Source organism: Marmota flaviventris, chromosome 10 (genome assembly GCF_047511675.1).
Source record: "Marmota flaviventris isolate mMarFla1 chromosome 10, mMarFla1.hap1, whole genome shotgun sequence".
Classification (NCBI taxonomy): Eukaryota; Metazoa; Chordata; class Mammalia; order Rodentia; family Sciuridae; genus Marmota; species Marmota flaviventris.
The window spans coordinates 82,602,123-82,616,653 of NC_092507.1; the positions used below are offsets into that span (position 1 = coordinate 82,602,123).

At 33.1% G+C, this 14,531-nt stretch overlaps 1 protein-coding gene across 5 annotated transcripts in view; it reads left to right on the forward strand.

Annotated features, from left to right (window-relative positions):
• Positions 1-14,531, forward strand: part of Ptbp2 (polypyrimidine tract binding protein 2) — a 78,652-nt gene that overhangs the window by 11,608 nt on the left and 52,513 nt on the right. For all 5 annotated transcript variants that reach the window (XM_071618082.1, XM_071618083.1, XM_027935250.2 and 2 more), the window contains exon 3: positions 8,280-8,355. In XM_071618082.1, the coding sequence (XP_071474183.1) occupies positions 8,280-8,355 (76 nt within the window). The remainder of the gene's footprint in view (positions 1-8,279; positions 8,356-14,531) is intronic.

Consider the following 14,531-nt stretch of genomic DNA (forward strand, 5'->3'; position numbering starts at 1 on the left):
TTCATGTGCTGATTTTTTTGTTTGTTTTAAAAGAGAACAATGCTAGTCAGCTTGTGTGATGTGATCTGTTTTTGATTTCTTTTTGTCTGAATTTTTTAGAGAAAGAATTATAGAAAATTTACGGATAGTTGATTTTGAAGTAGGGGAAAACTTTCACTTGATATTTTCTATTTTTTTTAAATTTGAATTTCCTAAGTTAAAAAGTTTGAAAATTTAAAAAAGAATTTTTGTTTTTAACATCAACCGAGTTATCTGACCAGAAAATCATGGTCCATGTTTTCTTCCTGTGTATGTCTATATTTTAAAAATGCAGTGTATGTATTTTTAAAAGCTTTGCTTGGTATTGGAGAGATGGCCAAAATATGAGACAAAATTTTTTAATGAGTTTTTTAGGTCTCATATCTTGGTCAGTGAAGATTAGAAAGAGAAAGCACATTTAGGGGTGGCTTTACTTGTGGGAGATGTCATGTAGTCTTCCCTGGTTCAGTAAATATTAAGTCATTTTTATATACTTAGTGTCTTAAGTTTATTACTTTTATTCTCACTGTTTTTTGTTTACATTGCTTATAAAATAATTGTTATATTAATCTTCCATTCTGATTGTAGTTTAATTAAATTCTTCCACTATTTATATCTGATAGTGAGGCCTCATACTTATTAAATTTTGATAAATGTGAGTAATATAACACACATGTGATGTTTTACTTGAGGGTCTTATTTAAACGTTTTGATTGTTTGTTACTCTTTCTTGCTTACATTTCTTATTGTTTATATTTTCTTTCATCGAAGTGTCCCATTTCGGGTGATAAAATATATTGTCATCCTGTCCTAATTTGTTATTTTCTCCCTAGAATCTTTTATTATTCAAGATTTATTTATGAGAATATTATTAACAACATGAATATGCCACTTAAAAAAAAAAAAAAAACAGCTTGAATGTTACCAGTATTGTTATACATATCCATGTGCTCCTTTTTTTATCCCCCTCATTACCCTGACACAGATATGTACTACTGCAAATTTTTTTCTTCCTCTTTCCATTGTGGCCTTTGTGTATGTGTGTGTGTGTGTGTGTGTGTGTGTGTGTGTGTGAGAGAGAGAGAGAGAGAGAGAGAGAGAGAGAGAGAGAGAGAAATACGCTTCAGCTCTCCCAATCCACGGGTTCTGCATCCAGTCAACCTCAGAATGAAACTATTTGTGAAAACAATTGCTTCTGTACTATGGGCAGACTTCCTTTTCTTACTATTCCCTAAACAATGCAATGTAACAGCTTTTTACATACCATTTACATTGTATTAGGTATTGTAAGTAATTTAGATGATTTAAAATATGGTGAAGGATGTTCCTAGTTTATATGCAAATATCCCATTTTATACAGGAGACTTAGTGATCATGCAGTTTTTGTTATCCCTTAGGAATTCTAAAACCAGCCCCCCTTATACTGAAGGAGTATTTTTTTTAAATTTTATGAAAATAATATACCCATGTAATGTTAAAATGTGTTTTAATTAAATAAGGATTTTAATAGCCATATTTTTGTGTGTATTTGTATAATACCCATTGCTGGGAACAACTCTTGGTAAAAATAATTTCTCTCTTTTTCTGGATATTTCAGTTGGTAGATGTTTGGGTTAAGGTTTTTGACTTTAAGAACAATGTTGCTCTGAACCTTTTTGTGTTTGTTTTCTAGTTCATTTATATTAAAGTTTTCGAGACTATATATCTAAGGATATATATTGCTAGGGGGTAGAGTACAGTGAATTTGATAAGATATTACTATTATTTTCCCATACATTGTTCTAACTTATGCCTCACCAGTAGAGCATGTGTTCTTTTGTTAAAAATATTTTATTAGTTGTTGATGGGCCTTTATTTATTTATATATGGTCCTGAGACTCGAACCCAGTGCCTTACACACGCTAGGCAAGTGCTCTACCATTGAGCCACAACCCCAGCCCTGCATGTGTTCTTATGTGTTCTTACTGTTTAAAATAGTTACCAGCTGTTGGTTAAGTATTTAATTTCTTGATTTTTGACACTGTGGTATGTTAAATCTTTGGTCTTTGTATTTCCCTAATTATTAAAGAGGTATACATGTTTTTCATTTTATGGTCATTAGTGTTGCTTTTATGAAATTGTATGAGATGCCTATGTATCTTTTACTTAATAAAATTTTGTATTTAATTTTATATATTTTAAAGAATACATTGTGGCTACTGATTGTTGATTGTGTGTGTTGCTAATATTTTTTCCCAGTTTGTAGCTAGCTAGCCTTGTCATTTGCTTATACTGTCTTGGTGAAGTTACTAATTTTATTAGTATGTCACAGGTTCCCTTAGAATTCTAAAAAAAACTATATGATCCTAATTCTTAGATGTTTTAAGTTTTTTCCTGTTTGTCTGGATGTCGTCTGTTGATAAGATAGAAACTTAAAAGAATTTTGTTGGGAAAAACAAACTGCTTTTCCTCTTTCTTACACATACCCCACAACTTTCAACAAGAAGACTTTCTGTGACCCTCCCCCAAAAAACAATTAAGGAGATTTCTTCCCACCAACAAGCAAGCAGTTAATTTGAGAGCAGCAGACACCAGCTAGGTGTCCTCTAATTCTGACACATTTACCTCCAGAGAGCTTCCTATCCCATAGTTTGAAGGCTTAATCTTCAAGACTTTCCCCAATTTCAGATCCCAGTCACAAGCTCCAGGTTGTTTAACTTGTGTTGCTGATGAATGGCTATAAATTGGAGTTACCACAATCCCCTCCTCAGGTTCAGTAAATTTTATAGCAAGGACTCAGAAAAACACATTTACTGGCTTATAAAGGATTTTACAAAGAATAGAATGAAGTAATGTGTAAGGCCAGTTACGAGAGAAGGGGTATTGAGATTGTGTGACCTCTCTGGGTGTGCTACCCTCCAGGAACCTCCACATGTTCAGCTATTTGGAAGGTTTGTGAACCCTACCCTTCGGAGTTTTATGTAGACTTCTTTATATAGGCACAATTGGTTATATCTTTGACCATTAGTAATGAATTTAACTAACATCACCTCTCCCCTCCCTGAACATTGTAGGACGAGACAGAAAGTCCAGCCTTTTAATCCTACCTTAATTTTCTTCAATTGTTAACCACCACCCCCAAGTTACCAGAGGCTGCCAGCAATCAGTGAAATAATTTTGGAGATTCCAAGGATTTTAAGAGTTTGTATGCAAGACCAAATATATATTTTACAATACCATACAATCCTTAATTACAGTTTTTAGGGTTTTTTTAAATTATTATTTTTACCATATGGTTTCTTTTGTGTATCAGGAATTGAACCCCAGGCGTTATTAACTTATGAGCTATATCCCCAGTCCTTTTTTACTTCTTATATTGAGACAGGATCTTGTTGAGCTGCTTAGGGTCTTGCTGAGTTGCTTAGGCTGGCTTTGAACTTGGGATGCTCCTGTGTCATCCCCACTAGCTGCTGGGATTACAGGTGTGTGCCACCACACTAGGCTCATACAGTTTCTTAATAGAGATTTTTGTGGCTACTTTATGGAAGAATTTATTAGTATTTCCTTTTTTGTTTGTTTCCTTTCTGTTTGAAAGTCTTTACAAAGAGCTTCTAAAGATATATTCTAAATTTTTTGAAGCTTCTCTTTTTACATTTGGTACTCAAATTGTCTTTTGTTTGCATATTGGGTAGGGATCCATTCCTCACCTCTGCCCCGCCCCATAGTTGGGCAATTAACTTAAAATCCAGAATCCAGAGTGCAACCTCTACCCACCCCACACACATTATGTGTATGTGTGTATGTATATGTATATATATCTTAGGATAAAGGATAAGCTACAAAATAGCAGAATGTAGCAAGACATTTCTTTCGTGAGAAAAGATCTCATGTAGGAAGAGAGAGCAATCTACTCCATAATGTTATACGCCAGAGCAAATTTCTTTCGTCTTCAAGCTTTTGTTTTTGGGTGCTTTTCTGATGATGTATTAATTGTGCTTTTTTTCCCCTTTTGGTTATTCTCCCTGGCAGTCCCTCTCTTTGTTGTTGTTGTTTTTAATCAGCTTTTGGTTTCATTGATCCTCTTTAGTATATGATTGTTTTATGTATTTTTACCGGTTTTATGAGTTACTTCTTCCCTAGTCTCTAATAGTGTAGCATACTCCTACCTATTCATTTCTTTGCCCTGTTTGAGAACACATATACTTGCTTGAACATGGACCTTCCTTCTCTGAAAATCTAGTTTGCCTCAGGAACTTGTTATTTCTGTCCTCTATCCATGTCTTTCTGCCATTATTCCCAGTCATCTCCAGAAGAGAAAGCTTTTGGCCAGATCTCAGTTCTGAATTCTGGCACAGTCAAGGGACTCTTACAAGCTTCAACCTACAGTTTTTAGCTTGCTTTCTTGCAGCCTGATGGCTCTAATACTTGGGAGTGGTAGATGGTAGTTGAATTGAGCTATTAGTATGAACAAAAATGTCCAGTAACCACGAGAAGAAAAATCAAATTTTTGTCATTGAAATTAATACCAAATAGTCTCTATTCTGTGTCTAGTTATGAAATTACCTTTTAAAAAACCTTCTAATTGACCAATGGATTTTTTTCTTCTGTGAACATTCTCCTAATTGTTTCTGTGGGATACTAATTTTTTAAAATTTTTACTTTTTTTTAAATGGTCATTGATATTACACAGGAAGATTACGTTTGTCAAGACATTTATTGCCAATCTTAACATTTATTTTTTTTTTAGTTGAATCTAAAATCAATTGACTTCTTTCTCAGATGAATTAAAAATTTTCAAGAGTTACATATTCTTAGTAGGTATTTTTTATTCCAAGTTTAGTACTAATTTCATTTGTTCTACTAATATGGAACAGCTACCACTCATTACCATTTTATAAATTTTATGTATATTCCAAGGTAAACAACTAGGCTGAGAAATTTTATGTAAAATTTTCCATCAGTGTGGTAATGTTAATGTTTGCCAGTATTGCACATCACTTCTTTTGAGCATAGTGGTAGTAAACCCTTTGACTCAGTGGAAAGGCAAACATAATTGCTTTTTTAATGAAAATATAATTTTTAAAAATACTCAAATTTATAAGTTCTCAGAATTGCAAATAATTTGCTATTTATTCTTCTGATTCAGTTATGATGCCTATTAAATGTATTGTCTTAACAGCAGGTATGAAATCCTTTAATGAAGAGAAATGACCACACACAATTTTTAAAAAGTTAAAAAGACTTTGTCAGGCATAAAGATTCATTGCAGAAAGGAAGAAGAGAGCCTTCTGCATACCATAAGTTAGAATTATAAGCTTTCTTTACTCCCATAGACTTTAAGATTTCCTGAACCCATCATCTTCCAGAATTACTTGTGATGCACTAGGTTGGAATGTTTTCATTCACAACAGTTAAAGAACGATACAGTGAGGAAAGTACTTTGGGTCTCTGCAGAATTTTTTTCTTTCTTTTTTTTTTTTTTTTTTTAAATATCTGGTGACACTGGGCTCTCTGTCAGCAACCTATAATCCCAGTGAGGCCCTAAGCAACAAAGCAAGACCCTGTCTCAAAATTACAAATAATTTTAGAAAAGGTCTGAGGATGTGGCTCAGTAGTTACGAGCCCTAGGTTTAATCCCTGGTACCAAAAACAAAACAAAACAAAACAAAAACTGATCTGCAATTTCGTTGATTAATGGAAGGGCTGACTTTATTTGCTCTGTGTAAGATACCTCCTATGGTTGGAGGCCACCCTTTCTTTGTTTATGGTTAACATGTTTTTTTTCATTTATTTGACCCAAGAAAAAAAGGCCTTTCTAAAATACATTTATTCTCCTTTATCCATGGTTTCACTTTCTGTGTAGTTTCATTAACCTTCAGTTAGCCTCAGTTTGAAAATATTAAATGAATATTCCAGAAATAATCCATCAGTTTTAAATTGTGTGCTATTCTGAGCAGTGTGATAAAATCTCATGCTGCTTCATCTTGCCTGGGAACATGAATCATCCCTTTGTCTAGCCTATCCTCATTGTATATATTGCTCACCCATTAGTCCCTTAGTAACCAGCTTAGATGACAGATATCAGATGGACTGTTGTGGCATCACAGTGCTTGGGTTCAAGTAACTCTTATTTTACTTAATAATGGCTTCACAGTGCAAGAGTAGTGATGCAAAGGAAGCACTAGAGCATAAAGCTTCTAAGGACAGACTAACTGGTACCATGTGGCAGTGCTGTAGCACAAATAGGAAAAATCATAATATATGCAGGGTTCAGTACTGCCTGAAATTTCAGACATCCACTGGAGGTATCGGAACACTCCCCTTCCCTCAAATAAGGGGTACTGAAATATATACCAGGTTTTAATGATAATATTCCTTCACTATTTGTATTTTTCAGCTTTCTGATAACTGTGTAACAAATGCCTGAGGTAAATCAACTTAAAAATAAAAGATTTATTTTGGCTTACAGTTTTAGACATTTCAGAACATGACCAATTGATCCCCTTGGTTTGGGTCTGCAGTGATACAGTATATCATAGCAGGAGTACACAGTGGTAGTGGTCCATTCATCTCATGACTGGAAATTGAATGAGAGGAAGAAAAAGAATCTGGAGTCCTGGTATCCCCTTCAAGAACATGTTCATAATGACCAGAATACCTCTCATTAGTCCCCATCTTCTAAAGGTTCAGCCACCTTCTAATAGTGCCATAGGCTGGGACCAAGTCTTTACTACAAGGGCCTTAGCGGGACAGTTATCCAAACCATAGCATTATCTGTGTGGACCTTGTCTATGGTTGATTCTTGGGAATGTTTAAGTGAACACTACTGATGGGGATCAGGCATTTTGCCTTGTAATCACTGTGTGTGTATTATCATATTTAATTCTAAGGGCTCTGATGTAGATGTTGTAAATGAAGAATTTAAGGCTTAGCATGATTAACAGAGTTACATAGTTAATAAGTGGAACCTAAGGTCCAGAGTTGATTTTTTTAACACTATGTTGAATACTTGTCATGAAAACATAAAGAAATATAGGCAGCATTTTTAAGTTTTTGGTAATGAACCAGGCTGCATAAAGAAATAAAACAAAGAAATATATGTAACATTTTAAAATTTTTGGTAATATAACCATATTTTATTACAATATGAATATATGTTCAATATGAATATATGCTTATAAAATATTTTTATCTTTGTAGCAGAAACACCTAGAGATTTTGTTATATTTGGGTTGCTGGGTCCCACCCTCAGAGTTTATTTAGTAGGTCTGGATTAGACTTGGGAAATACACATTGCCAGGAAGCTTCTGAGTCTACTGCTGGTCTTAGGGACCATACTTTGAAAATTTCTGTCCTATCTATTTCTGCTCATCATGTTCTTGTAGATACTAACTATAACTATGCCATGACAGATCTTCCATACTTTGATTAGAAATTAGAGTTGGTATAAATATGGCATTAATGTGGCCTGAAATCATATTTTTATTTTTCTCCTACTTGTCTTTTTATGAGCAATTTGAGGCTATGTAGAAGGTTTTGAAAACATTTAAGAAACATGATCTAAGTATTTTTTTTAAACATTTTTATATCCTGATACAGCTTATGAGTTTAAATACAAATTTGCAGAAATTTCTGGGTTAGTTTGATTTTCTTTTTGAACTTTTAAAAATGCTTTAATAAATTATCTTTTAAACATTTTTTTTCGTTATCACGGTACCATTCAGCTTCTTTATGCTGATTATTTAAATCAGCCAGTATTTAGTTATTATTAATACCCTTGTGTGTAATATACACATACTTAAAATAGGCACAACAGTTGATTTAACTATTTTAAATATTCTGTTCATGCATGTTTCTGTAAATGCAAGGATTTTCAAAATAGTTAAAACATTGCTGGCAGTTTCTGAACATAAAAATGTATAACCTTTTCATTAAAGGATTTAAGAACATGATTCAGTTTCTTTTTAATTTTCACAGAAAGAAATTTCTTATTTCAAAGATTTTGCTTTTGTTTTCAGTGTTTTAGTCATGATGTTTATACATAAGTATTTATTTTGCTGTTGAAGATTATGTTCAGAAGACTAGATGTGTGAATAGAGGGATGAAGTTAATTTTTAATTTTTTAAAAGGGATTAAAATTTTTAAACTATTGCCATAGTGTAATATTTGTAATATTTTTAAAGTGAATATTTGAAGAATTGCAGGTAAGTGATATTTTCATATTAATATTTTAAAATTTAAAGATGTCTTATGTTAATTTTTTTTTTGTTTTGTTTTTATAGAGAGGATCTGACGAACTACTCTCAGGCAGTGTTCTGAGTAGTCCAAACTCTAATATGAGTGGCATGGTTGTTACAGGTAACTGTTATTCTCTTAATAAGCCTGTCATTTACTATTTTATGGAGTAGAATGTTAAAACTAATATTTACTCTGTATTCTTAGTCTTTATTTTTAAATGCTGTGTTAAAACATTTTAAAGGAAATTTTATTGGAGTATTTATGTTCTTTTAATTTTTAAATGCCTTATTGAAATGTTTTAGAGAAAATTTTATTAGAGTATTTATGTTTCAAGTCAGAAATTCTGAAGTTGGTGACTTTATGGGCAAGTAACTTTAAGTCTTTTTTAAAAATTAAGTCTCCTTTTTCCCTGTGGTCCTGGAACTTAAACATAAGTCCTTGCACATGCTAGGCAAGCATTCTACCACATAGTCATACCTAAAGTCTTAAATAAATTTATTGTTTTTGATTATATCATGATTTAATTTTTTTTAAATTTAAATTTACATATAGTAATTTAAATATGTACTGTATGTAATTAGGTTAGGGAATTAACCTTTCTATCATCCCAGACATTATTACATCGTTTATCATTTCAGTGTGTTGAGATTACCTTGAAATCCTTGATTATTTATTTATTATTTATTGAGATGAGGTCTTGTTATGTTGCCCATGTTATCCTAGAACGCAGTAGCCTTCAGTGATCCTCCATCCTGCCTCAGCTTCTCAGACTCCTGAATAGCTGGGATTAAAGACATTGTCACTGCTCCTGGTTCTTGATTGCTTTTTTTTTTTAAACCACCAACGTATAACCATTCCTCTTTCCTGTTATAATCTCAGATGCCCCTTTTATATTCTTCTTGTATTTTTATTTTTTTTGTTTGTGTCATCTGTTTTGAAGTATTTCTTCTTTATTCCATGAATCCTAAAGCCTAAAGTGTAAGTAAAAACCAAACAATTAAGGTACATCATTTTCTTTTTGTGGCATCATCCTTTTTTTATTTGCTGTGCCAATATTTTAATTCTTTGAATTGATTTTCCTTAGGTTATCTAGTTGGAAATTTAACATGATTTACTTAGTCTTGTTTTTCCTGAATTCTGTATATCTGAAATAATATTGTTTTTTAATGTCCATCTGTAAATAAATTTGAGACCTTAGTTTTATGGCTAAAAGACCAAATTTTTAATCTATTATTGAATGAATTTATTCTATAGCCCTATATCTCACTTTGTATACCTAAAAGCAAAGTTTCTTTCTTTTTTTTTTTTTTTTTTCTGTATTTTTTCCTGAATTAATTTCTTAAGGAACTAATTACATTATGCAGTAACATTTTAATTTCCTTCAGGTAGCCTGTATATATGTATACCTTGACATATACATGCCCATTCCTGACAGTTCAGGTTACTAAAAGTTATAATGAAATACTGATTCAAATATAGATATAGTGGTATGAAGATGAATTTGTCAATACATATTTTTACTAATTTTTCTGTGCAGTGATTACACAGCAAAACCACAAGGCCATGGTTTTGTTAACCAAAGTGTCATGTGCAGATAATTGAAACTCAAGTTTCAATTGTCTGTAACTCTTGCTTTGTCTTTTTTTTTGACACAATACATAATACTGTTTGAATGGTTTTATTTATTTATTTTTTTTAGTTGTCAGTGGACCTTTATTTAATTTATTTATATGCAGAGATTTGGACCCAGGCCCTCACACATGCCAGGCAAGTGCTCTACCACTGAGCCACAACCCCAGCCCCTCTGTTTGAATGTTTTAAAAGTTAATATTCAGGATCATGAGAGAGTAAATGATAGCAGCCTTGGCCTCTTTATTTCTAGTGTACCCCCCAAACCAAAAGCTGTGTAACAGAATAAAACACTTAGGACAGCTGCTGTCTGGAATTAATGAACAGAAGTACAAGATCACTATCTTGAGTGAAAGGATACACATGAGGAGAATCTCTTAACTTTCAACTTTGGAGTACCTTTCTGCTTTAGCACAGGGAAATAGAGCCTGAGTATAGCACAGAGGTCTCACTGAAGAGACTGAGATTGGAATTTAGAGGAGCTCAAACATCTGAGATTTGTGGGAAAGGGTTCTGAAGAAAAGAAATTGTTAAGAGGTTTAAGTATTGGGCAGTGGGCAGAATTTGGTGTAGGAGTTCACTTCATTTATAATTTTGGATTATGGCTAGGTTTTATATGTGCGGGCTGAGACTTCACTAAGTCTATCAGAAATTGCCTGCTATAGGCCTGGCAGCTGCATGGTGATTCTGTAGGTTGAACAGTGCTCAGAAACATTGGCGTTTTGGAAAGTTAGAATGCAGATACCTTGCAGAGTATCTTAAGCACCCACTTTAGAATACAGAAAGCCCATGACATAAGAGAATCATATTCTAGGAAGTGCCACGCATCAAAGAAACTTGAAAGTCTAATCTGACAGGATGTGAAGGATTCATCAGTAATTTAATTGCCTGCCAAAATAAAACAGCAGTCTTTATGGAAGACAACAAGATTCAGGCTTACAACTGTTGTCCATTGGTAGCATGCCATCAAAAAATACAAGTTGTACTTGAGTGTGGTGGCACTCGCCCGTCATCCTAGCGACTCAGGAGGCTGAGGCAGGAGGATCGCAAATTCAGAGAGAACCTCAGTGAGCTAAACAACTCAGTGAAACTCTGTCTCTAAATAAAATACAAAAAATAGGGCTGGGGACGTGACTCAGTAGTCAGGTGCTCCAGAGTTCAATCCCTGGTACTGCCCCACCTCCACCCCCCAAAATACAAGTTGTGAAAAAGCAGAAAAGCAAAACCCATAAACCAGAGAAGAAACATTCAATAGGAGCAGATTCATATAATGACCTAATTATTAGAATTAGCAGACAAGGACTCTAAATATTTTCAAACTATAAAGGAAAAATTTGACATAATGAGTGAACAGATGGAGTAATGTGTTGAGAACTATAAAGAAAGCATATAAAAAAAGTCTGATGGAAAACTAGAAAATTTACTGGTTAGGATTAATAGAATGGAGACAACAGAAGAAAGGTTGGAACTTGAATTCTGATGGATATAATTCATTCAGTGTTCACCCAAAGAAGACAAAATATACCTGTGGGACATTCATGCAGTCTTAACATTTATATAATTGGAATTCCAGAGAATGAACAGACAAATAGGCCAAAAAAAAAAATGTGTCTTTTGCGTATATGTGTGTATATTGTGTTCAGAAAATGGGGCAAAAAATGTATTCTATAAAAAGTATATTTTATATATGTGTGCATGGAACTAGAATGACCAAAAACTTGTAAAATATTAGAAGAAATATCAACAACATAGTTCTAAGAAACTCAGTAAACCTCACATGTAGATGTATGCTTAGATACATAATATTGAAAACTAATTATAATAGTTATAATATTAATAACTAATCATAAAGAATAACTCTTAAAAACAGCTAGGAAAAAGACATTTAACAGGAAATCAACACCTGTACTAAAATAACAGCTCACATCTTTAGACTGTGTGGCATTGTAGAGCTGCAGGAAGGTAGAGAGGAGTATTGATAATGGTAAAGATGTTAGAAAACAAAACCCGGTCTCAATTTTGTTGAAATTCCATGTACTGTCTCTTAAAAATAACAAAAGAAGTATAGATAGCGAAAAGCTATAGTGAAAAAATTGGAACATTGACTGCCTATCAAGAATTACTGTTAAACTACAGTAATTACAACAGTATTTTGTTGGTGCAAAGAAAGATGAATAGATCAGTGGAACAGAATCGAGAGTTCAGAAGTAAACTCATGCAATTATGGACAACTGATTTTTGATAAAAGTGCAAAGTCAGTTCAGTAGATAAACAGTTTATTTGAGTGCTGAAAAAATTGGGTATAGCCATATGCAAAAAAAAAAAAACCAACAACAACAAAAAACCCTAACTGGATCTGTATCTTCCAGTTCATATGAAAGTTAGCTTCAGATGGACCATGACCTAAATGTAATACCTAAAATAAAACTGCTGTATGAAAAATAGAAGATGTGACTTAAGGTTAAGCAGAAATTTCTTAGACATGACTCTAAAAGGACAGTCTATTAAAAAAACAAATGGAACTCGACATCAAAATTAAACATTTCTGTTCTTCAAAAGATACTTTTTTAAAAAAATTTTTTTTAGTTGTTTGTGGACCTTTATTTTACTCATTTATTTGTGGTGCTGAGAATCGAACCCAGTGTCTCACACATGTGAGGCAAATGTTCTACCACTTAGCCATGACCCCAGCCCAAAAGACACTGTATTAATTTTTTTTTGTAGTTGTAGATGAACAGCATGCCTTTATTTTGTTTGTTTATATGTGTTTCTAAGGATCAAACCCAGTGCTGCACACGTGCTAGGCAAGTGTTCTGCTACTGAGCTATAGCCCCAGCCCCAAAAGACAGTAAGAGAATGAAAAGATAAGCCATCAGGTGGCAGTACATCTCTACAAAGAAGTAGTTGACAAAGGACTTATATCCAGAATGTATATGTAAATTCAGAGTAAGTAAACTCAATAATGTGACTATTTTAACCAGTTGGCCAAAATATTTGAACAGGTAGTTCAGCAAAAAGATATTATGTTGAGACATAAACACGTGCACAATATCTTATTACTCTTTAGATAAATGTAGATTAAAGCTACAGTCAGATAACATTACATACCTGTCAGAATGACTAAACTTTAAAAAGACTGACCTTACCAAATGTTTTGGAAAGAATGTGGAGGAACTGTGACACTCATAAGTTGATACAAGTTTAAAATTATAGAACTATTTTGGATAACAATTTGTCAGTTTCTTAAAAAGTTAAATATTATTACTTTCTCTGTGATCCTCCTGTTTGCTAGGCATTTACCTAAGAAAAATGATGAAGATATATGTTCATTACAAAACTTGTATGTGAATGTTCATAGCAGCTTCATTTGTAATAACCCCAAACTAAAACTATACAATTGTCCATCAGCAGAGGATGGATAGAACGGGTTGTTCTGGCATTATGTGTTGTTTCATACTATGGAAAATTGCTCATCCATGTTGAGTGAGTTATTGATTGTAACAGTAGGGTGAGTTTCCAAATTACATCGTGGGAAATATGGGAGAAAATCATCCTGTGTGATTATATTAATTTGAAATTCTACAAGATTTAAACTAAAGCAAATTGGTGTTTGCAAGGAGTATTGAGGATGGTAAAGGTGGTAGGAATAGGGTGGCAAGGGGACACAAGGAAACTTGGGAGTGATAGATATATACACAGTCATATCTTGGTGTCTGTGAGATTAGTTATAGACACCCCATACCCAAATCCAAGAATTCTCAAATCCTGTTATGTAAAATGTCAGAGTATTTGTATATAACCTACACACATCTTCCTGTATGTTTAAGTTATGTCCAGATTAATAATATCTAATTCATTGGCTATACATTATTTCTTTTGCGTGGATATAGTAGAGTTATCAGTGCATAGCAAATTCAAGCTTTGTTTTTCAGAATTTTCTCAAATTTTTCACTTATTTTAAATCACAGTTGATTTAATCATTAGATGAGGAACTTTTGATCCAGAGAGCCAGCTATATTCTGTTGTTATGTATGAATGCTTATGCATGGATCCATATGTATGTCAAAATTTGTCAAGTTATACACTTTAAATATATACATACATATTAGAATGGCTAAAGTTCAGAATATTTTCAGCACCAGATGTTGGTGATGATTTGGCCAACAGGAACCGTCATTACTGGTAGAAATGCCTAGTGGAATAATTTGGAAAATTTTGTGATCTCTTACAAAACTGAACATACTCTTACAAAACTGAACTACCATACCATGTAGAGATTATGCCCCTGAGTATTTATTCAAGAAATTGAAATCTGCACACTGATGTTTACAGCAACTTTCTTCATAATTGTCAAAATGTGAAACCAACTGAGATATCTTTAATTAGGTAAATGGATAAAAAGTATGGTACATTCAGACAGTGGAATCATATTCAGTGCTAAAAGGAAATAGGCTATCAAGCCATGAAAAGATGTGGAGAAAGTGCAACCATATCTGTGTTTATCCATGTCCAACAAGTTTTTGTTAACATTTTTGGACAATCAAGGAGACAATCAAGGAGATTAAAAACTTACATATAGGTTAAAAAAGACATGGAGAAACCTTAAGTACATATTACCAAGTGAAAGAAACTAATATGAAAAGTCTATATACCATGTAATTCTAACT